Source organism: Schistocerca americana, chromosome 6, assembly GCF_021461395.2.
Source record: "Schistocerca americana isolate TAMUIC-IGC-003095 chromosome 6, iqSchAmer2.1, whole genome shotgun sequence".
Taxonomy (NCBI): domain Eukaryota; kingdom Metazoa; phylum Arthropoda; class Insecta; order Orthoptera; family Acrididae; genus Schistocerca; species Schistocerca americana.
The window spans coordinates 196,306,551-196,334,230 of NC_060124.1; the positions used below are offsets into that span (position 1 = coordinate 196,306,551).

The 27,680-nt window shown below is 44.2% G+C and overlaps 1 protein-coding gene across 1 annotated transcript in view; it reads left to right on the forward strand.

Annotated features, from left to right (window-relative positions):
- LOC124619544 (inactive dipeptidyl peptidase 10-like) overlaps window positions 1–27,680 on the forward strand; it is a 380,569-nt gene that overhangs the window by 221,424 nt on the left and 131,465 nt on the right. The window contains exon 7 of the mRNA XM_047146009.1: window positions 20,469–20,644. Coding sequence (XP_047001965.1) covers window positions 20,469–20,644 — 176 coding nt within the window. The remainder of the gene's footprint in view (window positions 1–20,468; window positions 20,645–27,680) is intronic.

Genomic DNA, 27,680 nt, shown 5'->3' on the forward strand with positions numbered 1-27,680 from the left:
CTCTTCCTAGCTACCATCTGTAAGTGTTTATCGCACGTGACATCGAACGTGAGAGGCAATCACATTAACGTGATTGTACCCTGTATTTGTCTCATACATGACAAGAGATATGTATGTAGGTGCGCGTAGCTGTCTACAATGGCATGAACGCACACTTTGAGCAGATCAAGAAACCATAGCAAAACGCGAGTTTTCGTTGAAAGCTTTTGAAAGTCTCTTCGAGTTTGCTGCCGGATCCTAAAATCAACTTGACTCGATATTTCGACGATCCAACTGGTCGCCATCTTCAGGAAAACGCTGCTTCTGCTGATGAGTCCCGCTGAGAACTGACGCCAGGTTGCAAATCGACGTCCTATACAGGCCACCGTTCAGTACACGGCGCATGCGCCGCCCATCGCGGTTTCTGCCTTCCAAGACAGGGAGGTGTGCGCCGCCCTTAGTGAAACACTGCTGGCAACGATATATCTCAATTAAGGCCGCATCGAAGGACGTTCAGTTTTGATGCGAGATAATACAGGATTCCACGTCTTGCTAAGAGGAAACCCATTGTCTCTGTTGATTAAATTATCAGCCAACCTAATTTCAATCGCCTCTTTATAGACACTGTTCCAAAAACCGGAAATGTTGGCAACTACCACAGCTTCATCAAATTTCATACTGTGTCCCTCATTTAGGCAGTGTTCTGCTACTGCCGATTTTTCCGGCTGTTGAAGCCTCGTATGACGGCGATGTTCCATACACCTGTCATGCACTGTGCGAATCGAACGACCAATGTAAGCTTTCCCACATTGACACGGAAGTTTGTACACACCGGGTTTCCTAAGCCCTAAATCATCTTTCACAGAGCCGAGCAGAGCCCTAATGTTAGAAGGTGGACGGAACACACTCTTAATGTTAAAATTCCTTAAAATTGGTCCAATCTTAAACGATAAGCCTCCAGCATAAGGAAGAAGGCCACAGATCTATGTTCCTCTTCATGCACCTCCGGAGATGGTCCAAACTCCATAGTCCGACGAATCTGCTTCTCGGAGTATCCATTTTCCTTAAAAACAGCCATCAAATGCGCAAGTTCTTGGGTTAAGTTATCAGCGTCGGAAATGGCATATGCTCTCCGTACCAAACTCCTAAGGACACCACTGCGTTGCTGTGGTGGATGACAACTCTTAGGATGCAGATACCAATCTGTGTGCGTCGGCGTTCGGTGAGCACTGTGTCCCAAAGTACCATCTGTTTTTTTTATAAACCATAACGTCTGAAAATGGAAGCATCCCATCATTTTCAACCTCCATAGTAAATATGATGCGGGGATGAAGACAGTTGAAGTGGTCCAAAAAGCAACCAAAGTGCTTCTGGAGATACGTGAATGATACCTTTTTCGCCTGGCCGCATGGACGTGATGCTCTTAATAGATTTTTGGGATCGCCGAAATATCGAGTCAAGTTGATTTTAGGATCCGGCAGCAAACCCGAAGAGACTTTGAAGACTTATTACGCCGGGAAAGCCTACGTAATCACTTCGTTGAAAGCTGATTATCAATGATCTACTGAGAGACCAACACAACGTTAGCTATATACTCTCCGAACACCATCTTACAAAAATTATTCAGACACCTATTAGCTGACATGAATTAAAACGGGTGTCTACACCTTTCGCCTTTACACAGAGGTGACTTAAGTCATCGGATACCGATACGCACATATAAAGATGGCGGTAGTATCTCGTGTACAAGGCATAAAATGGAATTCCGTTGATGCAGCTGTCCTTTGCACTCTACTAATTGTTAAAAAGTTTCCGACGTGATTATTCCCGCACAACGAGAATTAACAGATTTCGAATGCGGAACGGTAGTTGGAGCATAGGACGTACAATTTCAGAAATCGTTAGGGAATTCGATATTCTGAGCGCCATAATGTCAAGAGTTTGCCGAGAATATCACGTTTCAGGCGTTACCGCTCACCACCGACAAGGCAGTGGCCCACGGCCTTCACTTAACGACCGACAGCAGTTCTAACAACGTGAACAACAGCGTGAAATAACCGCATGAGCAGTGCTAACAACGAGAAACACAGCGTGAAATAACCACATAAATCAATATGGGACGTATACTATGTGATCAAAAGTATCCGAACAACCCCAAAAACATACGTTTTTCATATTAGGTACATTGGGCTGCCACCTACTGCCAGGTCCTCCATATCAGCGACCTCAGTAGTCATTACACATCGTGAGAGAGCAGAATGGACTGATGACCTCAGATGTTAGGTCTCATAGTGCTCAGAGCCATTTGAACCATTTGAGAGCAGAATGGGGCGCTCCGAGGAGCTCACGGACTTCGAATGTGGTCAGGTGATTGGGTGTCACTTGTGTCACACGTCTGTACGCGAGATTTACAAACTCCTAAACATCCATAGGTCCATTGTTTCCGGTGTGACATTGAAGTGGAAACGTGAAGGAACACGTACAGCACAAAAGCGTACAGACCGGCCTCGTCTGTTGACTGACAGTTGAAGAGGGGTCGTAATGTGTAATAGGCAGACATCTATCCAGACGATCACACAGGAACTCCAAATTGTATCGGGATCCACTGCAAGTACTATGACAGTTAGACGGGAGGTGAGAAAACTTGGATTTCATGGTCGAGCGGCTGCTCGTAAGCCCCACATCACGCCGATAAATGCCAAACGACGTCTCACTTGGTGTAATGATCGTAAACATTGGACGACTGAACAGTGGAAAAACGTTGTGTGGACTGACGAATCACGGTACACAAAGTGGCGATACGGTGGCAGGGTGTGGGCATGGCGAATGCCCGGTGAACGTCTTCTGCAGATTGTGTAGCTCCAACCGTAAAATTCGGAGGCCGTGGTGTTATGGTGTGGTCATGTTTTTCGTGGAGGTACTTGCACCCCTTGTTGACTTGCGTGGCACTATCACAGCACAGGCCTACGTTGATGTTCTAAGCGCCATCTTACTTCTCACTGTCGAAGATTAATTCGGGAATGACGATTGCATCTTTCAACACGATCGAGCACCTGTTCATAATAGACGGCCTGTGGTGGAGTGGTTACACGACAATAACATTCTTGTAACGGACTGGCCTGCACAGTGTAGTGACCTGAATCCTATAGAACACCTCTGGGATGTTTTGGAACGCCGACTTCGTGACAGGCCTCACCGACAGACATCGATATCTCTCCTCAGCGCAGCACTCCGTGAAGAATGGGCTGCCATTCCCCCAGAAGTTGTAGAATTTTGGAACACGTATTTTGTTTGAGTATAATGACTTTTCTGGAGACTAGAAATCTACTCCGTAGGAATCAGCATTGTTTTCGAAAAATTCGATCGTGTGAAACCCAGCTCGCGCTATTCGTCCACGAGACTCAGAGGGCCATAGACACGGGTTTCCAGGTTGATGTAGTGTTTCTTGATTTCCGCAAGGAGTTTGATACAGTTCCCCACAGTCGTTTAATGAACAAAGTAAGAGCATATGGACTATCAGTCCAATTGTGTGATTGGATTGAAGAGCTCCTAGATAACAGAACGCAGCATGTCATTGTCAATGGAGAGAAGTCTTCTGAAGTAAGAGTGATTTCAGGTGTACCGCAGGGGTTGTCGTAGGACCGTTGCTATTCACAGTATATATAAATAACCTTGTGGATAACATCGGAAGTTCACTGAGGCTTTTTGCGGATGATGCTGTAGTATATCGAAAGGTTGTAACAATGGAGAATTGTACTGAAATGCAGAAGGATCTGCATGAATTGACGCATGGTGCAGGGAATGGCAATTGAATCTCAATGTAGATAAGTGTAATGTGCTGCGAATACATCGAAGGAAAGATCCTTTATCATTTAGCTACAATATAGCAGGTCAGCAACTGGAAGCAGTTAATTCCATAAATTATCTGGGAGTATGCATTAGGAGTGATTTAAAATGGAATGACCATATAAAATTAATCGTCGGTAAAGCAGATGCCAGAATTAGATTCATTGGAAGAATCCTAAGGAAATGCAGTCCGAAAACAAAGGAAGTAGGTTACAGTACACTTGTTCGCCCACTGCTTGAATACTACTCACCGGTGTGGGATCCGTACGAGATAGGGTTGATAGAAGAGAGAGAGAGAAGATCCAACGGAGAGCAGCGCGCTTCGTCACAGGATCATTTAGTAATCACGAAAGCGTCACGGTGATGGTAGATAAACTCCAGTGGAAGACTCTGCAAGAGAGACGCTCAGTAGCTCGGTACGGGCTTTTGTTGAAGTTTCGAGAACATACCTTCACCGAGGAATCAAGCAGTATATTGCTCCCTCCTACGTATATGCGATGAGACCACGAGGATAAAATCAGAGAGATTAGAGCCCACACAGAGGCATACCGACAATCTTTCTTTCCAAGAACAATACGAGACTGGAATAGAAGGGAGAACCGATAGAGGTACACAAGGTCCCCTCCGCCAGACACCGTCAGGTGGCTTGCGGAGTATGGATGTAGATGTAGATGTAGAAACCTGCCAGCACCTGAATGAACTTATGCCTGCGAGCGTGGAAGCAATCATCAAGGCTAAGGATGGGCCAACACCATATTGAATTTCAGTAATACCGATGAAGAGCACCACGAACTTGTAAGTCATTTTCAGCCAGGTGTCCGGATACTTTTGATCACATAGTGTATGTCGAACTTATTCCTTAGGACAGTGTAGTGAAATTTGGCGTTAATTGGCTGTGGCAGCAGACGACCGAAGCGAGTGCCTTTTCTAACAGCACAACATCGTCTGCAGCGCCTCCCCTGGGTTCGTGACCGTATCACTTGGACCCTAGACAACTGGAAAATCGTGGCCTTGTCAGATGAGTCTCGATTTCAGTTGGTAAGAGCTGATGGTAGGGTTCAAGAGTGACGCAGACGCCACGAAGCTATTGACCTAGGTTGTCAACAAGGAACTGTGCAATGTAATGGTATGGGCTGTGTTTACATGGAAGTAACTGGATCCTCTGGTCCAACTGCACCGACCATTGGCTGGAAATGGTTATGTTCGGCTACCTGGAGACCTTTTGCGGACTTCATGTTCACAAACAACGATATCATATCGCAAGGCCACGATTGTTCGCGATTGGTTTGAAGAACATTCTGAACAATTCGAGCTAATGTTTCGGCCACCCACATCGCCCGACATGAATCCAATCGAACATTTATCGGACACAATCGATAAGTCGGTTCGTGCACAAAATCCTGCACCGGCAACATTTTTGCGATAATGGACAGCTATAGAGTCAGCATGATTAAATATCTCTGTGTGGGACTTCCAATGATTTGTTGAGTCTTTGCCAAATCGAGTTGCTGGACTACACCGAGCAGAAGGAGGTCCCACACAACATTTGGAGGTATTCCGTGGCTTTTTTCACGTCAGTGTATGATCTGAACTTTGCTGGGGTGCTTTCAGTGAGGTGTCTGATTATCTGTGGAGGGACGGCAGCCCATTCCTTCCCAAGATCGAAGAAGGCAGTGATGCTGGACACTAGGCTCAGGAGCGCCATGAAACGTTCTACTTGGTGCCAAAGGGGTTCCACTGGGTTCGGGTCAGGGCTCTAGGCAGGCCAGTCCATTTCAGGAATACTATTCTTCACAAATCATTGTCTCACATATGCTACTTTATGATAGTTTTCACTGTCATGCTGATACAATCATCGTCTCCAAAATGTTCCTCTACTCTACGCAGTACATAATACTCTACAGTAAGGGGAACACACACTAAACACCAGAAACATCCCCATACCGTAATTCCACATCGTTCGTACTCCACTGTTGGCGCTACATACGATGGCAGGTAACGTCCTTCAGGCATTCACCAAGCCCAAAAACTTCCACCATCACTCTAAATCACTCGTTTCCGGTCATCCCCTATCCAGTGGCGTCGCCCTCTACATCACCTCAAGTGCAGTTTAGCATCGAGTACAAAAATCTGTGACTTATGAGTAGCTTCTCTACCACTGTACCCAATTCTTTTCGACTCCCTATGCGCAGTCATTGTACCAGGTGGAGTGCTGGTAGCACTCTGGAATTAATGTGTGATCCCTTATGTTGGTTTAATGAGATTTTCTACACCAGTCACCATGTTTGACTGTCCATGTCCGTCAAATGGTTCAAATGGCTCTGAGCACTATGGGACTCAACTGCTGTGGTCATAAGTCCCCTAGAACTTAGAACTACTTAAACCTAACTAACCTAAGGACATCACACACATCCATGCCCGAGGCAGGATTCGAACCTGCGACGTAGCGGTCGTGCGGTTCCAGACTGTAGCGCCTTTAACCGCTCGGCCACTCCGGCCGGCCATGTCCGTCAGTAAATAAGGCCTGCCTAGTCTTGATATTATACGAGGGTCGTCCACAAAGTAAGTTCCGTTTCTATTTCTATCCGTGGCAGCACTACGATCGCAGTTCCGAGCATGCGTTGCAGTTACTCTGAGTCAAGGAGAAGACAAGAACTCCATTTTCAGATCGCTGTTGCCGACGTGTGCTTTGTAGTGCTTCTTTATAATGTGAGCCGTAATTGAAAACGACACCACGTGTGAAATCAGATCTGTGATTCGTTTTCTAAATGCAAAGAAAGTTAAACCAAAGGAAATCATCGGCAAATCTGCGAAGTTTATGGACAAAATGCTATGAGTGATTCAATGGTTAGAAGATGGGCCTGACTGTTCAATGAAGGACGTGATCAAGTGCACGATGAAGAACAAAGTGGACGCCCGTCTGTGGTTACTGATGAACTGCTTCACACAATTGAAGAGAAGATTAAGCACAACCGTAAGTTTATACTTAGTGCCCTTGCTGTGGAAGTTCCACAAATCTCACTATAATTCACGAAATTTTTACTGAAAAACTGAAATTTCGAAAACTTTGCTCACTTTGGGTACCCAAAATTCTTACTGAACAACACAAAAAACAACGGATCGGCAGTGCACTTCAGTTCTTAACACGCAACAATGAAGAAGACGATGATTTTCTTTCTCGGATAGTCACGGGGCATGAAACTTGGGTATCATACGAACCCTCTGAAACAAAATGGAAATCAATGGAATGGAGGCAAACTTCATCCCAAACGAAGGTTAAGCCGAGACAAATCTTGGCACCTCGAAAAGTCATGAGCACCGTTTTTTGGGACAGAAAAGGCATTTTGCTGATTGATTTCTTACCACGAGGCCAAACAATCAATGCACATGGTTACTGCGAGACCATTAATAAATTGCGCCGTGCAATACAGAACAAGCGCCGAGGGTCACTGTCAAAAGGTGTTGTTTATTTTCACGATAATGCCCGACATACACGGCGAATGTGACCAAACAACTCTTGACGGGAATTTCACTGGGACGCGTTAGATCATCCTCCGTACAGCCCGGACCTCGCTCCTAGCGACTTTCATCTCTCCTTACACCTAAAATCTGTCCTTGTTGGTCAACACTTCAACGATGATGAGCTGAAAGAACATGTTACCACATGGTTGAATACACAGGCGGCAACCTTCTATCAATAAATATTTTTTCTGTATCTGTACACGTTTGTTTTATACAACCAAACGGAACTTACTTTGTGGACATACCTCGTATAACAATCATTTAAATCCACAAGCACAGTTTAAATAACATCGTTCAGAAGTTCACATAACTGAAATATGTTTACATAGTCAAAGAATTTCCATGTCAGATACAACATTGTATGTAAGCAACACTACAAATTGACATAGAAATATCGATGCAGATACAAAATAGGTCGAAAATAGGTGTTAGCTGAAGTTGTTTCTTCGCGTTTACACTTCACAATAACATCACCAAGAGTCGACTAGGGCAACTTTAGAACGGCTGAAATGTCCCTCACTTTAGTTACATTCAGTGACCAGTCCACATTTGAAGTCACTGAGCTGTCCTGACCGACCCGTTCTACTATTACTGCTCCTCTGCTGACAACACAATACTCTCCATCTCGTTTTATACTGACACCACTCGTGACGTCTAGTGATCAGTTATACTTTACACAGGGATGTCCGGATACTTTTGATCAGACTGTGTACTTCGAGTAAATCAAAAAGCAACAACAAAACGTGGCTTTTCGTTGACAGTCGATGATAAACGACGTACTGGAAGGTCAAGTCTCCATATAGACCCGAAGATAGTGGGCCGACACAAGATGGCGCCAAGTGGAGACAGGAAGCCAAAAGACCAGACCCGGCTACATTTTGAGACAGACCCTGAGGAAGAATAAGAAGATAAATGCAACCTAGTACGAATTTCTTGCCACATAGCATCTACATACGATTAAATCCAGCTTGCTGAACGAGTTAGGAAACAAAGCTAGAAATGATCCGCAAAAGATATTTTTCTGTTATGTTAGGTGGACAATGAAAATTAAAAACTGAAATTGGAAAAGAAACAAGAATGAGCGAATTCTGTTAGATAGCAGCTAACAAAAATAAAAACGTTGATTAATATTCCTCAAACTGGAGACAAAAAGAATAAACTTTAAAGAACGCTTTTCCGTCTTTGATGCCATCTACCGAACTTCGTTCGCTTACAAAGCTTCACATCGTATCGTGTTAATGTATTTCTTGCCTCATTGTCATGCCTTCGAATTTTTAAGGTCAACTGACAAATTAAAGCTCAACCAAATGTGATTTGGAAACAATACTTTCGGAGTCGTTTGTATGAGTGTATCCCTTCCCCAAAATTCGACTAGATCAACGAGAAAAAACTAAAACTTCCCTCCAGTTGGTCTGTGTAAACCATTCTCAACAGCGTAGGACTGAACCAAGACCGTCTACGCCTTCGGAGCTCTGTCGCAGAATACATAAAGGTGCGTTTACACCTGTGTGCCTTGCTTCTAGTTGCCGTGCGTCTGTGTTTGCCCCACACGCCAGAAGAAGATTGCGTGTAGGTGTACGCCTCTTTCTCAACATGTGGGTATGCGTGACTTCATTTACATCTCACACTGTTCCAGTGATCAAAATAACCGCTTCCCTAGAAGCAACTGTCACCGCAGCTGGAATATTTTAAGAAAACACGAAATCGTGGAAAGAATGTGTGTGTCTTTGTGGTTTATGGGCGGTCAACCTCCAGGTTATCAGCGTCCTTAGAAATATTAATAAAAACCTCTGTGTTTAAAGCGTCGTAATACTAGGAAGAGTAAATGTTACGCAAATACACTCTCTCACTCCCAACCTCACCATCATCCGCACATTCACGTTATCTCACACATATGAAGGCAGTTTTAAAGTGAGCAGATGTTCTAAAACTGGCACCTATAACAGAAGTGAGTTAAGAGGATAGCTAAAGTAAATATTTTCAACATTTCGCGCCCTGTCAGCGACTGTATGAATATTAATTTTAATTTTAAAAACCAACTGCAACTGAGGCTGTTCGTTTTTAAAATTAAATTAATAGCTAAAGTAGCTACAGAGGAAAATATGACAGGCTGATAATTTACAGAGAACTTGGATTATCCACCCTGGTAACAGATAAAAAACTTCTCCCTAAGAGTTTAGGAAATAATTCGGATACGAGGGTTGTCCAGAAAGTAATTTCCAATCGGTCGCGAAATGGAAACCACAGTGATAGCCAGAAACGTATTATTTGCAAACAGTTACGTACACCTTCCACCTACTTCTCTACAAAGTCGCCGCTCCAACTTCGAGAATTGTCGTAGTGTTGTATCAACTTCCCAATATTCTCGTCACAGCAAGCAGCTGGCTGTGCTTTCGGCCAGTTATCTGCACTGGTCTGCAGCTCGTTTTCTGTGGAAAAAATTTGCCTTCATAGCCAGCCTTCTTGTGCGCAGATATGAGACTCAGGAGGAGACAATTACGGACTGTATTGTGGGTGATCAAACACTTCTCATCGGAAACGCTGCAGGAGCATCTTCATTGCCCCTGCAGTGTGCGGCCGAGAATTGGCGTGAAGAAGGGGCTGCATGACACAGGCGAAATCTCTAACCAGGCCCTCATACTTGGCGGCAGACGCTATTCCCTAAACATTTTTACGTCCTCACTGTTCACTGAAAAGAGCGACGCCACACAACCGACGGGCATACGGGAGACACTGCCCAACACATCTGTGCAAAGCTTTACCGGATTTTCCGAGTGGTTTCCATTTCGCGACCGATCGAAACTTACTTTCTGGACAACCCTCGTATTTCACAAACGTTTAAAAGTCGTACCACATTCGTGTCAGTGTCAGTTGAAATGGTGGGCAAATCTGTCGGCCTCCCTCTGATTTGATTATACAGCTTAGTCTACGACACAAGCACCACATATCGGAGGTCTTCTCGCTGCAGCAAGAAGCCATGCGCCATATGGCTGTGTCCTATGCAAAGGCGAGTGACAAGGACCCCATCCCGCCTGCCTGACTGGAAGGAGGTACGCCACGGACGCGCTGTTGACTTTGCTAGGCGCAGCTTATTGTCTGGCACTTCCCACCATTCTGTTTCCCATCTACGCACCACTCTGTACCTCAACAGCATGTAGAAGCATGATATACTGAACTGTCTGTCACGATACACCTTCTTGGCTGCCACATCCGCCATTTCGTTTCCCTTAATACCCATTGTAACGTGCGCGGGGGGTACACAATAATCGTAAAAGCCTGTGCTATGGTAATTGAGCGGGGTTCACCTTATGAGAAAGGATTTTCTTACAGATATCGACCGCGTGTACCTGAATGGTGGCAAATCAGACTTACACCCACTCTGTAATGACAATGATCCGTTAAGTAAGTTCAAAATGCAATTACACGCCAGTATGTACCAAAAGCAAACTGAAGATGCTACCAATTTGATAATAATACGGTCGCCAGCCTAATTAGGCATTAACTGAGTTTCTTCCCTGTACAACTTGATGTATATTCATGCAAAACAACACGTAGTAACACTGCATAATATAATAAAATTTAGAACCAGAAAATCTATTGAACTGATAGTTTCACGTTCTGTACTGATATGGAAAAACCATGAATACATAACACTACACTATAATGTATACTACAAAACTTCGTAATGTCTATTGATCTGATTAAAATCGGGCATAGGTTACCCTAGAAATAGCACTTTCGAAACACACACACAATGTCAATTTTGACAAAGATAAACACAGATAAATTTTGACTTATATATCGACTTTAACTTTTGCTGGTCAAACCAATGTGGAACACTTCAGAATTCAAATGAGTAAAGGGGGGGGGGGGGGGACCCTGAAAATGTTATGATCACTATATTAAAAAAATTGATTACTGAAATTATCATGCGTTCAAGATTTTCAGTATATGAGTTACTACTCTTTTTATCTTATTTACTTCTCATTTAAATACCGTTATATCTGTCTCGAAATAATTAAACTTCATTACTATATCAATATTAAAGTTATCTTTCAACTCCGCTAGACCTTCGTTATTCATTTACTGGTTCATTAACAAAACAGTTCTTTAAACACCATTCTAACATAACTAGGTCTGCAAGTAATTATTATTAACACAAAATCTAATTTTTCATTTCGGGACACTCGGATTGCACAACATTTGGAAAGGACCCTGTCTAGGTTAGTTGTGAGGATAATTAAATGAGGGGAAAGTTCTGGAAAAATTTAGGTTATTATTGATCAGTTCACTCTATGGTCCATACGATTACAGTACTAAAAGTTTCAACCTGCTTGTATCGATGCGGCGGTTGGCGAGCGGCGAGATGGCGAGGCACAGAGCACACATACAACCACAGCTATGGCTCTTGACGTATGGGCACTATAATTCTTCTTAGCGTCGCAATACTTTTCCATTTAGTGCCTATGGAATTTTGCCATGCTGTGTGGGCGTTGGAACAGCATACCCGAGGCTCAGTGAAACTACGTCTTCCAGGAGAGCCTCCTCGCTCCAGAAGGTGTTGCTCAGACCAATGCCAAACTCCAACTACTGCTGAGCCCGTTGTGCCGTGCAGTGCCCGCGCGCATTTTCCCGCGCTCGCCTGCCATCCAACTTTTACCGCTCCCTTACAGACAGGGTATTCACCCGAGGTTTTGCATTCTACATTTCATAACATATTGCCTACGTATGGACCAGACGCACAGTTACAATTTTTAAACATCTTACAACAGTCTCAACATTTGTTACATTTCAATTCTATTACAATATTGCTTAAATTTGACATAAACGTTAATCTTCACATTGAAACTTGTTTCCAGTTTTCTTAACACAATGACATGAAACAAAAAAGAAATGAAATCAGAACATCAATTACACTAGTTTATCGAAAAATCAAATGGAAAAAAAATTTACTTATATGTACAATAGTACAGCGTCGTTGTTGTTACACCATACGCTCTGGAATCCGACAAAAAGTCACCTCCTTCCCTAGCGTTGGTAGAGGAGGACGTCCTAGATATCCTGGATTACTTAATTTACTGCGTGCGAGTGTTTTACAAAGTTAAGGGCACTCAGGGAATTGGATTAGACGGGAAATTTAGCAGATACAATACATCTCATCTACTCCAGAGCCCTCAAGATCGCATGTAATTCAGCATCGAAGACGGTAAAATCTTGAGATAATCGAATCTTGAGGACACGATCAGGGTAAACAAGGTTTTGGGTAATGAATTTGGGAGCAGAGTGGAAGCGGCAAGGATGGGAAGGACTATTCTGTTTAAAAATTGTACTCGTGATTTCGGAGTCATCCTTCATGCTGCTGGACCACTGTCCGCGATGCAAAAGATAAAATACACTCCACCAGGTTAGCTCTGGCACTTCGAATTCTTGCCACCGGAAGCATGCAGCCCAGATTGATGTTCCAGTTCAAGGTATCTGCTGCGTGCTGTCTGCAAAATGTGTTACAGATGGAGATAGCAGCAACGAAGTATAAATATGCACGACGCGATAGTTTCTCTCGCATCTCATTATTTATTACGTCATATCTCCTGAACTATGATATTATAAGTACGTTCAGCGCCATATGTGGATACTGTCTGCGAAATTTATTGCGAATAGAGTTAGTAGCAAAGAAGCAATGTGTTTAAACGTCGTGCAGGATGCGGCAGTTTTTCGGGCACCTTGTTGTCTACGACGCCATATCTCGGGAACTATGTGTCATACAATGATATAATTTTGCATTTGCATTCCGTGGTATATGTGCATATTGTCGCGAATACAGGTTGCAGTAAAGGAGTAATAAATTATAGTGTCATACCTCACGCAGTGCATGAACAGCGGAAAAAAAGTAAGTGATAAATACAGGGTGCGTCAAAAAAATGTATACACACTTTGAAGCGTCATAGAAAATTTATTTTCCGTTCTACAATGTTAACTTTCTGGAAATGGAAAGCTTAAAGTCCAATTGGAAAAATAAATGTACTTTGCGAATGTGATTAAGGTTCAAACTGGTGGCCTTCAGCATCAATACATTTCTGAGTACGAGTCTCCACTGATTCTGTACATCGTACCAAAGTGTCCAATGAGATTTCTGCGCACACCGCCTGAATCTCATTCCAAAGTGTGTCCAGGTTACGTGGTTTATATTTGAACACCTCATCTTTTACTGTGCCCCATAAGAAGAAATCCAGCGGCGTGAGGTCTGGAGAGCGTGCAGGAAACTCGATTGGTCCCTTGCGTCCTATCCACTGGCCTGGCACATTGTGATCCAGGTATGCTCGTGCGTTCCTATGATAGTGTGGTGGGGCGCCATCTTGTTGGAAATATAACTCATCATTACCGTATAATGCACGAATGGTAGAGAATATGGAGTCAGCAAGCATTGTTAGGTACATTTCTCCAGTAACACTACCTTCAAAGCGGAAAGGCTCAATGAGTCCGCTTGCAGACAAACCACACCACACATTTACACCAGGCAAATTCACAGCCTTTTCCACTGTAATGTGAGGATTACCTTCAGCCCGTACACACAGTCGTGCCTACTGACAGTTCCACTGAGTTTGAATTGGGCTTCATCCGACCAAATTATGCTACCCATAAATCCCGGTTCACGTCTCACCATCTCCTGAACCCATTCACAAAATTCTCACATTCGATCTGTATCGTCGTCACTTAGCTTTTGCACCAGCCTTGGAATGTACACACGAAACTTTCCTTTCTTCAGAATGCGTAGCACACTTATTAGCACTTACATTACTCTCACGTGCCGCTTGACTTGAAGATTTTTGAGGCGAACGCTGAAACAGTTCCAAGACCGCAGTTGTGGAATCATCACTTGTAGCTGTACGAGGTCGCCCTGATCGACCTTTATGCACATCACACACTGTTCCATGAATTTCGAATTTGTCTCGTAGACGTGTACTTGTTAACCTTGAAGGTGGTTCTGTACCATACTCACTTTTCCACTGTCTTCGAACCGCAGCTACATTCTCAAACTTCCAGTACCACTTAATTATCTGTTTCCGCGCTTCTAAGCTCAAACGCACTACCGCCATGTTGCAGTTACTTCCTTGCCACTGCTGCCACCTGTTGAAGAAACATAACATTACTTTCTCACAGATATTTAACCTTGTAGAACGGGAAATAAATTGTCTATGACAGTTCAAAGTATGTATACATTTTTTTGACGCACCCTGTATTTTCCCTTTCATCCTTTTGTAGAGTTTTCCTGCGAGAAAAAAATTTCTTAAAGATTTGAATTTACGTTGAAAGTTTGTTGCAAATCGCTAAGTGCTCTAATTCTCGAGTACTTAATGAATAAAGTCTGGGCATTCATGTGTCGCGGACTACTCTTTCTTTTCTCACTCCCACCCCAACTCCTTTGATATATTGATGGTTCTTACCCCCACAGCCATTGTCTCCTGACAGTGACCCCAGTTGGGTTAAAATCGGCCCTGCGGTTTAGGAGGAGATGAGGACACACACACACACACACACACACACACACAGGCACGCACACGCAGTCTATACACTTTGGTAATATACTACTGGCCATTAAAATTGCTACACCACGAAGATGACGTGATACAGACGTGAAATTTAACCGGCAGGAAGAAGATGCTGTGATATGCTAATGATTAGCTTTTCAGAGCATTCACACAGGGTTGGCGCCGGTGGCGACACCTATAACGTGCTGGCATGAGGATAGTTACCAACCGATTTCTCATACACAAATAGCAGTTGACTGGCGTTGCCTGGTGAAACGTTGTTGTGATGCCTCGTGTAAGGAGGAGAAATGCGTACCATCACGTTTCCGACTTTGATAAAGGTCTGATTGTAGCCTATCGCGATTGCGGTTTATCGTATCGTGACATTGCTGTTCGCGTTGGTCGAGATCCAATGACTGTTAGCAGAATATGGAATCGGTGGGTTCAGGAGGGTAATACGCAACGCCGTGCTGGATACCAACGGCCTCGTGCCACTAGCAGTCGAGATGACATTCATCTTATCCGCATGGCCGTAACGGATCGTGCAGCCACGTCTCGATCCCTGAGTCAACAGATGGGGTCGTTTGCAAGACAACAACCATCTGCACCAACAGTTTGACGAAGTTTGCAGTAGCATGGACTGTCAGGTCGGGGACCACGTCTGCGGTTACCCTTGACGCTGCATCACAGACAGGAACGCCTGCGATGGTGTACTCAACGACGAACCTGGGTTCACGAATGGCAAAACGTCATTTTTTTCGGATAAATCCAGGTTCTGTTTACAGCATCATGATGGTCGCACTCGTGTTTGGCGACATCGCGATGAACGCACATTGGAAGCGTGTATTCGTCATCGCTATACTGGCGTATCACCCGGCGTGGTGGTATGGGGTGGCATTGGTTACACGTCTCGGTCACCTCTTGTTCGCACTGATGGCACTTTGAACAGTGGACGTTACATTTCAGATGTGTTACGACTCGTTGCTCTACCCTTCATTCGATCCCTGCAGAACACTACATCCAGCAGGATAATGCACGACCGCATGTTGCATGTCCTGTACGGGCCTTTCTGGATACAGAAAATGTTCGACTGCTGCCCTGGACAGCACATTCTCCATATCTCTCACCAATTGAAAACATCTGGACAATGGTGGCCGAGCAACTGACTCGTCACAATACGCCAGTCACTACTCTTGATGTACTGTGGTATCGTGTTGAAGCTGCATGGACAGCTGTACCTGTACACGCCATCCAAGCTCTGTTTGACTCAATGCCCAGGCGTACCAAGGCCGTTATTACGGCCAGAGGTGGTTGTTCTGGGTACTGATTTCTCAGGATCTATGCACCCCTAATTGCGTGAAAATGTAATCACATGTCAGTTCTAGTATAATATATTTGTCCAATGAATACCCGTTTATCATCCGCATTTCTTCTTGGTGTAGCAATTTTATTGGGCAGTAGTGTATGTATGGATATATGTATGAGAGTATCGTGGTCTGCCTAACTCCCAGTCAATCCACCTCCGCAGCTCACGGTCAGTGTGGCTGCCTACCATGTGGAGGATCTGTTTTCGATTCCCGATACTGCCAGAGATTTTTCCTTGAGCATTGGAACACGGTGCACATGTTCGTTATGACAGATGAGGAACTACTCGACCGAGGGCAGGAGCACCCGACAACGGCGGGTGTGCGGTGTGCCGCATTCCATACCGCTTCCACATGATGCCATTGCCTGATGGATGACCCAGCGAGCGGTTGGGCCCGATTGATTGTATTTACAATGCCGCACACTATGTTCCTGATTTGATGAACGTTAGGCCCGTATCACAGTTCGATTGCTCTGTTAATTTACTAAATCTTAATTCCACAGAAAATTTCTGAGACTATTTGCCATGATAGGTGAAACGTGGCAGTCATCATCTTCGCAGATTAAACTGTGTGCCGGACCGAGCCTCGAACCCGGGACCTTTGCCTTTCGCGGGAAAGTGCTCTACCAACTGAGCTACCCAAGCACGACTCACGCCCCGTCCTCACAGCATTACTTCTGCCAGTATCTCGTGTCCTACCTTCCAAACTTTACAGAAGCTCTCCTAATCTGCCAGGAAGTTTCATATCAGCGCACACTCCGCTGCAGAGTGAAAATCTTATTCCGGAAACATCTCCCAGGCTGTGGCAAAGCCATGTCTCCGCAATATAATTTCTTTCAAGAGTGCTAGTTCTGCAGGTTCGCAGGAGAGCTTCTGCAAAGTTGCACTTGCCCGCGAAAGGCAAAGGTCCCGAGTTCGAGTCTCGGTCCGGCACACAGTTTTAATCTGCCAGGAAGTTTCATATCAGCGCACACCCCGCTGCAGAGTGAAAATCTCATTCATCATCTTCGCAATTTGACAGCCCTCACCATCACCATTAATGAGAGGGTGCAGTTGGGTATAGTATACCCGAAGACACTCGTGGACTCTATTCCTCCCGAAATTGAGGCCGTATCAAGGCTACGGACGGTGTTACATGGTATTAATATTATGTCTTCTGGGTGTGACTAATGTATTGTCTGCTTTGTTTACCGGAAACTTCTTTTGATCCAACCAACTGTTCACAAAGTATGTGGGGTGTCGAAATTCCGCGATCCACCATACATCACAATTTTTTTTTTTTTTTCATTGTAGTCTTGATTATTATTTTCCCCACCTTCCTCTTACTGTTTTTTTCAGCTATGTTTTTTTTATTTATTTGGGAGAACACTATAGTTACATGTGAAACCTTCCTGTCTCCTCTATATCTCTTTTGTTAATGATAACCTTCCCTTTTACAATAACCTATGTAACCTTCCCTTAGGATTTCTATCTCTTGCTTAATAATAACAAATGAAATCTTCCCTTTGAAATTTATTCTCTTTCTCAATCTCCGCATACAAATTTAATTGCTGCTTACTAAAAGCGATTTTCTGATTATTTCGACGAAACATAGAATGCGTCGTCGTCGTGGCCCTCAGTCGTTATCTGCAATAACCCAAAACTGTTCCTTACCTTTTTGTTTACTGTTACTGGATCGCCATCTGAATGCTACATCGAACTGCGACATGAATATCCTTACTCTGGTTTACTATACTCTATTAACTGCTGGTTGGCTGTCATAATAAGTAGCTGTATTTATTACCAAAGCTGACGTTATTCTTTACTAGCAAAGCTGACGTTATTCTTTAATTAATTTGACTGAAGTTACGTAATTCATAGTTACACTTTTTCTTGACAACAATAAAATTTTTGCAAAGTTTTATGTTGATAGTTATTGGGATGGATTATAATCAGTAATGCAACATTGCTGGCAAAAATTAATTATATTCTGAAAACGCTTCAAATATTTACTGTTGGTAATGAAATGACTTTACAAACGTTCAGATGGGACTTACTTTTTACAATAATCTTACAGCTAGCATTGCGCAAACATACCTTCATTCGCAAAGACAATAATTCAATAATATTAGTTCCTCTTATGATAATAGTTAGTTGATGTCTCTGTACATCCGTTTATAATCTCTTGTAAATCATAGCTGGTGGCTGGCAGGCACACTACTCCTCTCAACCTCTCGCTTCAGACCTGCTACCAACTCGCTTCACATCTCGCTTACTACTGACGTCCTACAAACGCTGAAGTGCGGTCTCTCCTGCCAACAATGCTTTCTGGTGCAGACAATCCCTGCTACCATTACAAAATGTATCAATGCGCGGTCCTTCCCGCTCTTTTCTAAAAATGTATCCATACGCGGTCTCTCCCGCCCTTTTTAAAATTATGTCAATTTGCGGTCTCTCTTGTCAACATTACTTTCGTGCAGACATTCCCTGCTACCACAATTCTTTCCAGCATGACAAATATTAATTATTCCTACTTAATCCTATTAATAATATACAGGGCGTTACAAAAAGGTACGGCGAAACTTTCAGGAAACATTCCTCACACACAAAGAAAGAAAATATGTTATGTGGACATGTGCCGGAAACGCTTACTTTCCATGTTAGAGCTCATCTTATTACTTCTCTTCAAATCACATTAATCATGCAATAAAAACACACAGCAACAGAACACTTTGTTACAGGAAATGTTCAAAATGTCCTCCGTTAGCGAGGATACATGCATCCACCCTCCGTCGCATGGAATCCCTGATGCGTGATGCAGCCCTGGAGAATGGCGTATTGTATCACAGCCGTCCACAATACGAGCACGAAGAGTCTCTACATTTGGTACCGGGGTTGCGCAGACAAGAGCTTTCAAATGCCCCCATAAATGAAAGTCAAGAGGGTTGAGGTCAGGAGAGCGTGGAATTGGTCCGCCTCTACCAATCCATCGGTCACCGAATCTGTTGTTGAGAAGCGTACGAACACTTCGACTGAAATGTGCAGGAGCTCCATCGTCCATGAACCACGTGTTATGTCGTACTTGTAAAGGCACATGTTATAGCAGCACAGGTAGAATATCCCGTACGAAATCGTGGTAACGTGCTCCATTGAGCGTAGGTGGAAGAACATGGGGCCCAATCAAGACATCACCAACAAAGCCTGCCCAAACGTTCACAGCAAATCTGTGTTGATGACGTGATTGCACAATTGCGTGCGGATTCTCGTCAGCCCACACATGTTCATTGTGAAAATTTACAATTTGACCACGTTGGAATGAAGCCTCATCCGTAAAGAGAACATTTGCACTGAAGTGAGTATTGACACATTGTTGGATGAACCATTGGCAGAAGTGCACCCGTGAAGGCCAATCAGCTGCTGATAGTGCCTGCACACGCTGTACATGGTACGGAAACAACTGGTTCTCCCGTAGCACTCTCCATACAGTGACGTGGTCAACGTTACCTTGTACAGCAGCAACTTCTCTGACGCTGACATTAGGGTTATCGTCAACTGTACGAAGAATTGCCTCGTCCATTGCAGGTGTCCTCGTCGTTTTAGGTCTTCCCCAGTCGCGAGCCATAGGCTGGAATGTTCCGTGCTCCCTAAGACGCCGATCAGTTGCTTCGAACGTCTTCCTGTCGGGACACCTTCGTCCTGGAAATCTGTCTCGATACAAACGTACCGCGCCACGGCTATTGCCCCGTGCTAAACCATACATCAAATGGGCATCTGCCAACTCCGCATTTGTAAACATTGCACTGACTGCAAAACCACGTTCGTGATGAACACTAACCTGTTGATGCTACGTACTGATGTGCTTGATGCTAGTACTGTAGAGCAATGAGTCGCATGTCAACACAAGCACCGAAGTCAACATTACCTTCTTTCAATTGGGCCAACTGGCGGTGAATCGAGGAAGTACAGTACATACTGACGAAACTAAAATGAGCTCTAACATGGAAATTAAGCGTTTCCGGACACATGTCCACATAACATCTTTTCTTTATTTGTCTGTGAGGAATGTTTCCTGAAAGTTTGGCCGTACCTTTTTGTAACACCCTGTATAAACATGTTTCATAAATTGTGATTTGAAAATAGACAATAGAAATATACACGTCTTACACATGTGGATCAGATACAAAGAAGAGCCCCCTCTCTTTTACACAGAGTAAAGTCATTAGAGTGCACTGTTTCTGTTGCCGTTGCAGAGGAGATCCTGCAGAGCGGCGCCGCGCTGTGGTGGAGCCCAGACGGCCGCTACCTGCTGTTTGCCACGTTCGATGACTCCTCAGTGGGCGAGCTGCGCTACCCCTGGTATGGCTCTGGAACCGGGCACGTGGAACGGCCGCAATACCCGCAGCTCAGGAGCCTGCGGTACCCCAAGGTACTTTAATGATCATTCAATTCACCCTCTTAGTAGCAAATGTTCTTCTACTTCCTAGGCAGTAAGGAAGTACTGACTCGATAAATAAGGCAGAAGCGGAGTGTACACCTACATCTACATACGAGGATGGTTTGATGAGTCCGCTAAATTTGCACGAAAGAATGGAACATGTTTGTTTCGCCTTCATGGTTGGTAAGTTTGATTATTCCGAGGATCGTATAAAGAATTTCAACAATGTAATGCATGGGGAAACTACAGCCGTAATTTTTCCCGAGGGCAGAAGGAAAGGCAAACCTACGTTTCTAGCATTTGTAGACTTAGAGAAAGCTTTTGACAATGATGACTGGAGTACTCTCTTTCAAATTCTAAGGGTGTCAGGGGTAAAATACAGGGAGCGAAAGGCTATTCACAATTTGTACAGAAACCAGATGGTAGTTATAAGGAAAGGGAAGGGAAGCAGTGGTTGGGAAGGGAGTGAGACAGGGTTGTAGTCTCTCCCCGATGTTATTCAATCTGTATATTGAGCAAGCAGTAAAGGAAACAAAAGAAAAATTTGGAGTAGGTATTAAAATCCATGGAGAAGAAATAAAAAAATTGAGGTTCGCCGATGACATTGTAATACTGTCAGAGACAGCAAAGGACTTGGAAGAGCAGTTGAACGGAATGAATAGTGTCTTGAAAGGAGTATATAAGATCAACATCAACAAAAGCAAAACGAGGATAATGGAATGTAGTCGAATTAAGTCGGGTGATGCTGAGGGAATTAGATTAGGAAATGAGACACTTACAGTAGTAAAGGAGTTTTCCTATTTGGGGAGCAAAATAACTGAAGATGGTCGAAGTAGAGAGAATATAAAATGTAGACTCGCAATGGCAAGGAAAGCGTTTCTGAAGAAGAGAAATTTGTTAACATCGAGTATAGATTTAAGTGTCAGGAAGTCGTTTCTGAAAGAATTTTATGGAGTGTAGCCATGTATGGAAGTGAAACGTGGACGATAAATAGTTTGGACAAGAAGAAAATAGAAGTTTTCGAAATGTTCAAAAAATGGTTCAAATGGCTTGAGCACTATGGGACTCAACTGCTGAGGTCATTAGTCCCCTAGAACTTAGAACTAGTTAAACCTAACTAACCTATGGACATCACAAACATCCATGCCCGAGGCAGGATTCGAACCTGCGACCGTAGCGGTCTTGCGGTTCCAGACTGCAGCGTCTTTAACCGCACGGCCACTTCGGCCGGCTTTCGAAATGTGGTGCTACAGAAGAATGCTGAAGATTAGATGGGTAGATCACATAACTAATGAGGTGGTATTGAATAGAATTGGGGAGAAGAGGAATTTGTGACACAACTTGACAAGAAGAAGGGAGCGGTTGGTAGGACATGTTCTGAGGCATCAAGGGATCACAAATTTAGCATTGGAGGGCAGCGTGGAGGGTAAAAATCGTAGAGGGAGACCAAGATATGAATACACTAAGCGGATTCAGAAGGACGTAGGTTGCAGTGAGTACTGGGAGATGAAGACGCTTGCACAGGATAGGGTAGCATGGAGAGCTGCATCAAACCAGTCTCAGGATTGAAGACCACAACAACAACAACAAATGTATAGTTGATCGGTGACAGCCTTCTTAATTGGTCAGTGTGTCGACTGCAACTGAAAATGAAGAGAACCGAGTTTCGTGCTGTTATCAAACATTTTCATTTGAATAGTTGGAATGCCGCATAAATCAAAACAGAACTGGATGAAGCTTACGCGGACTCTGCACCATCATTGAAAACCATTTACCTTTGGACTAATGAATGTAAAAGTGGTCGGACATGCACTAAAGACGAAGCGCGCTCCGGTCGTCCTATTGAGGTCACCACACAATGGAAATGGTTGACAAAATCCATGATGTGGTAACGCAAGACGGCCGAATAAAAATTCTTGAGATTGCTGAGACTGTAGTCATCTCAACTGAGCGAGTGCATAATATCCTGCACGAAGAATTGGCTATGAGGATGCTGTGTGTGATGTAGGTGCCGCTACTGCTCGCAGTCGACCAAAAGCGCATCCAGAACAACATTTCAATACAGTTTTTGCACCGATTTGCAACTTGACGAAACCTGGATCCACCATTACATACCTGAGTTAAAACAGCAGTCAAAACGATGGACAAAGGCTGGTGGAAGTGCACCGAAGAAGGCAAAGACCATTCTGACAGCTGCTGAGGTGATGGGTACTGTTTTTTTGTGATTCTCAAGGAATAATCCTCATAGTTTACTTGAAAGTGGGTAGAACCCTAACTGGACCCTATTATGCTTTATTGTTGGGTCACCTGATACTTGCGTTGGCTGAAAAAAGTACTCTTTCACCTGGAGAATCCACCAGCCCACACATCAGCGATAACAACGGCGAAAGTGCATGAATTGGTTCCTCAAGTGCCCTATGCCCAAAGCTGTGCAAATGGCTCTGAGCACTATGGGACTCAACATCTTAGGTCATAAGTCCCATAGAACTTAGAACTACTTAAACCTAACTAACCTGAGGACATCACACACACCCATGCCCGAGGCAGGATTCGAACCTGCGACCGTAGCAGTCCCGCGGTTCCGGACTGCAGCGCCAGAACCGCACGGCCACCGCGGCCGGCTGCCCAAAGTGACTTCTCCCTATTCCCTAACTTGAAACTTTGGCTTGCTGGGAAAAAGTTTTCAGCAAATGAGCAAGTATAGTTGCAGTCAATGAGTATTTTGCAGAGTTTGATAGAACCTACTTTTCCGATGGTAAGAAAAAGCTGGAGGATCGCTGGACCAGCTGTATGTCCCTCAAAGGAAACTATGTGGAGAAGTAAGAGTGATTGTTTATAACACAAACATTTTTTCTTGCCTCTTTTTTTGCCAGGCTTCTTAAAACCAACTCCTACATCCTCCGCAAGCCACCGTGTGGCGCTTGGCTGAGGGTACCGTGCACCACTAACAGTTATTTCCTTTCCTCTTCCACTCACAAACAGAGCGAGGGGATAAGCCTTCAGACGACCTGTAGTTTTTCTTATCTTGTTTTCGCGGTGCTTGCACGAATTGTACGTTAGCGGCACTAGAACCGTTCTGCAGTCAGACGCAAATACCGGTTCTCTAAATTTTCTCAGTAGCATTTCGCGAGAAGGACGTCGTCTGTCTTCCAGGGATTACCATTTGAGTTCCCGAAGCAGTTATACATACTCGCCTGTTGATCGAACCAAAAGCAGTATGCCTCTGAACTGCTTCGACGTTGCGGCGGCGCGGTTCCTTTCGTCCATTACCTGCAACTACCCGTGAACTCGTTGCAGCAGATCGCCGGTATGAAAGCCGAGCAGAAACCTATCTACCGTACTGCAACTCGCACCAGGCTGCATACAACGTAACTATTCTAAGAATAGGTCTCAATTTTGAATGAAAGGTGGAAATACTGGAAAAACTTCGGTATATTCTGAACCTTGATAATGTACGCGTTCACTGCCAAGCCCGTGCTAATCTTAACACAGTTATGCAAAAACCCTTTTATTCAAGTTAGAAAGTTTATGGCAACATATATCCCGAAATCTGAACAGCTACTAAGCACGGATTGTTCTTAAATGAAAATGCTCGCCATACTATTAAGTTTATCGATGTCTAATGCACTCCAGTTTTTTAGTCACGATCTGCTCAATATGCCACTCGGAATTACTGCCTTTTCTCGTACACAAAATTACTTAAAAAGGCCGTACTTTCTAAAAAAACACACAGGAATAAATATGCCTTCGCTTTAAAACACTTTTGAGACATGTAGCACAACTAAAACCGGCAAATTATAACTTCCTTCGGAGATCATACTACACACACGACTGTACCATTCAAAGGCTGTCTCCGCCGGCCGTTGTGGCCGAGCGGTTCTAGGTGCTTCAGTCCGGAACCACACGACCGCTACGTCACAGGTTCGAATCCTGCCTCGACATGGGTGTGTGTGATGTCCTTAGGTCAGTTAGGTTTACGTAGTTCAAAGTTCTAGGGGACCGATGACCTCAGATGTAAAGCCCCACAGTGCTCAGAGCCATTTGAACCATTTGAACCAAAGGCTGTCTCCGACTACTTAGACAGCTGTAAGCATTCCACATCCCCTAGAGAAAAGATGCGCGAAGAATACTCCGCTCTGATTGGTCAGTTTTCTTTAAGGACAATAGAAAAACATTATCCTCCCGCGTTAGCCCGCACTTTCCATGACTAACCTATCAACAAATAACACACTTTCGAACTGTAGGCCTACGTTTTCCAGAAAAAAAATATTTAACATTCTGATATTTTGTTTATACTTTACGTTATTAACTATTTTCATTTGCTCTCGAATTAGCTTTCTTTTTACCATAAACATACTTAACATATTATGATACAAAATTCCCCGTCGTCTGCATTCACACTGTCTTAAAACTCTCTCACACTAGTTCGTACAGCGTTCATCAGTAGAACAATGATCTACATATTTACTTTAGACCGCATTCACACGTCATTCACGTTACTAAAAGCATATACAAAACTGTACGGACATAAATAAACAAAAAAGCCTTCAAGAAATAAACAGAACAATTCACAAAAACATTCTCTTGACCTATTTCATGAATGTCTCTGTGCACTATTGTCCTCTAGCACATGAAAATTAGAGCTACGTACTCGACTGAACCCGCTTCACACCATCTGTAATTGTGCACGCATGAGTCATTCTCCCGATGCATAGGCTCTAGGCGGGAACCATACAAGGCGCCACGCCTCAACGTCTTCCTTTAATCAGGTTTGATGGAGAGCCCAAACACTCCGTCAATACTAAAAAATGGGTCGCACTAGTTTTCTATATACGGTCTCCCTTATAGATGAGCTACAGTTCCCTAGAATTCTCCCAATGAAAGGAAATCGACCATTCGCATTCCCTACCACCGACCTACGTACTCGTTCCACTTTCCATCGCTTTGCAACGTTACGCCTGTGACTGTAAAGCAGTACACCACTAACACAGCGGTCGTAAATTACAGGATTGTTTTTCCTACTCACCTGTATTTACACTACTGGCCATTAAAATTGCTACACCACGAAGATGACGTGCTACAGACGCGAAATTTAACCGACAGGAAGAAGATTCTGTGATATGCAAATGATTAGCTTTTCAGAGCATTCACAGGAGGTTGGCGCCGGTGGCGACACCTACAACGTGCTGACAGGAGGAAAGTTTCCAACCGATTTCTCATACACAAACAGCAGTTGACCGGCGTTGCCTGGTGAAACGTTGTTGTGATGCCTCGTCTGAGGAGGAGAAATGCGTACCATCACGTTTCCGACTTTGATAAAGGTCGGATTGTAGCCTATCGCGATTGCGGTTTATCGTATCGCGACATTGCTGCTCCCGTTGGTCGAGATCCAATTACTGTTAGCAGAATATGGAATCGGGGGGTTCAGGAGGGTAATACGGAACGCCGTGCTGGATCCCAACGGCCTCGTATCACTAACAGATGACAGAATCTTATCCGCATAGCTGTAACGGATCGTGCAGCCACGTCTAGATCCCTGAGTCAACAGACGGGGACGTTTGCAAGACAACAACCATCCGCACGAACAGTTCGACGACGTTTGCAGCAGCATGGACTATCAGCTCGGAGACCATGGCTGCGGTTACCCTTGACGCTGCATCACACACAGGAGTGCCTGCGATGGTGTACTCAACGACGTACCTGGGTGCACGAATGGCAAAACGTCATTTTTTTCGGATTAATCCAGGTTCTGTTTACAGCATCATGATGGGCGCATCGGTGTTTGGCGACATCGCGGTGAACGCACATTAGAAGCGTGTATTTGTCATCGCCATACTGGCGTATCACCCGTCTTGATGGCATGGGGTACCACTGGTTACACGTCTCGGTCAACTCTTGTTCGCATTGACGGCACTTTGAACAGTGGACGTTACATTTCAGATGTGTTTCGACCCGTGGCTCTACCCTTCATTCGATCCCTGCGAAACCGTACATTTCAGCAGGACAATGCACGACCGCATGTTGCAGGTCCTGTACGGGCCTTTCTGGATACAGAAAATGTTTGACTGCTGCCCTCGCCGGCACATTCTCCAGATCTCTCACCAACTGAAAACGGCTGGTCAATGGCGGCCGAGCAACTGGCTCGTCACAATACGCCAGTCACTACTCTTGATGAACTGTGGTATCGTGTTGAAGCTGCATGGGCAGCTGTACCTGTACGCGCCATCCAAGCTATGTTTGACTCAATGCCCAGGCGTATCGAGGCCGCTATTACTGCCAGAGGTGTTTGTTCTGGGTACTGATTTCTCAGGATCTATGCACCCAAATTGCGTGAAAATGTAATCACATGTCAGTTCTAGTATAAAATATTTGTCTAATCAATACCCATTTATCATCTGCATTTCTTCTTGGCGTAGCAATTTTAATGGCCAGTAGTGTACTTACAGTTTTCTACGTTTAGAGCTGCCATTCATCACACCACAAACAGAAATTTTTGTCCAAGTCGTCATGTACCTTGCTACAGTCACTCAATGACAACACTTCCCCGTACCATATAGTATCATCAGCGAACTGCCGCAAATTGTTTCTCATCCTATCCGTCAGAGCGTTTAGTATACAGAAAACATTTCACTCAGGCACTCCTGACCTTGCCCTTAACTCTGATGAACACTCGCATTCCAGGTCAATGTACGTGGTTCTATTAGTTAATAAGTCTTCAAGCCACTCACACATTTGGTTACCCATTCCGTATTCTGGGTCCTTTGTTAAGTTTGAGCCATAGAGGAAGAAAACTAAAAAGGGATATGAGGAAAAGACAGCACTCGTTGTCACAAATGATCCAAAGACGATAGTATGATGAATACATCTGTATACATTCTGTACACATAAAGTCAAATAAATGTGGGCTGGTGTAGGAAACTGGGCCCCTCGACCCTGACATCTTGTTTGTGGTGACAGACTGGTCTGTAGCGTATCCAGAGGTATAGGGTGGTGTTGTGTACATAGTTCTGCGTAGTCAGCGCGTACA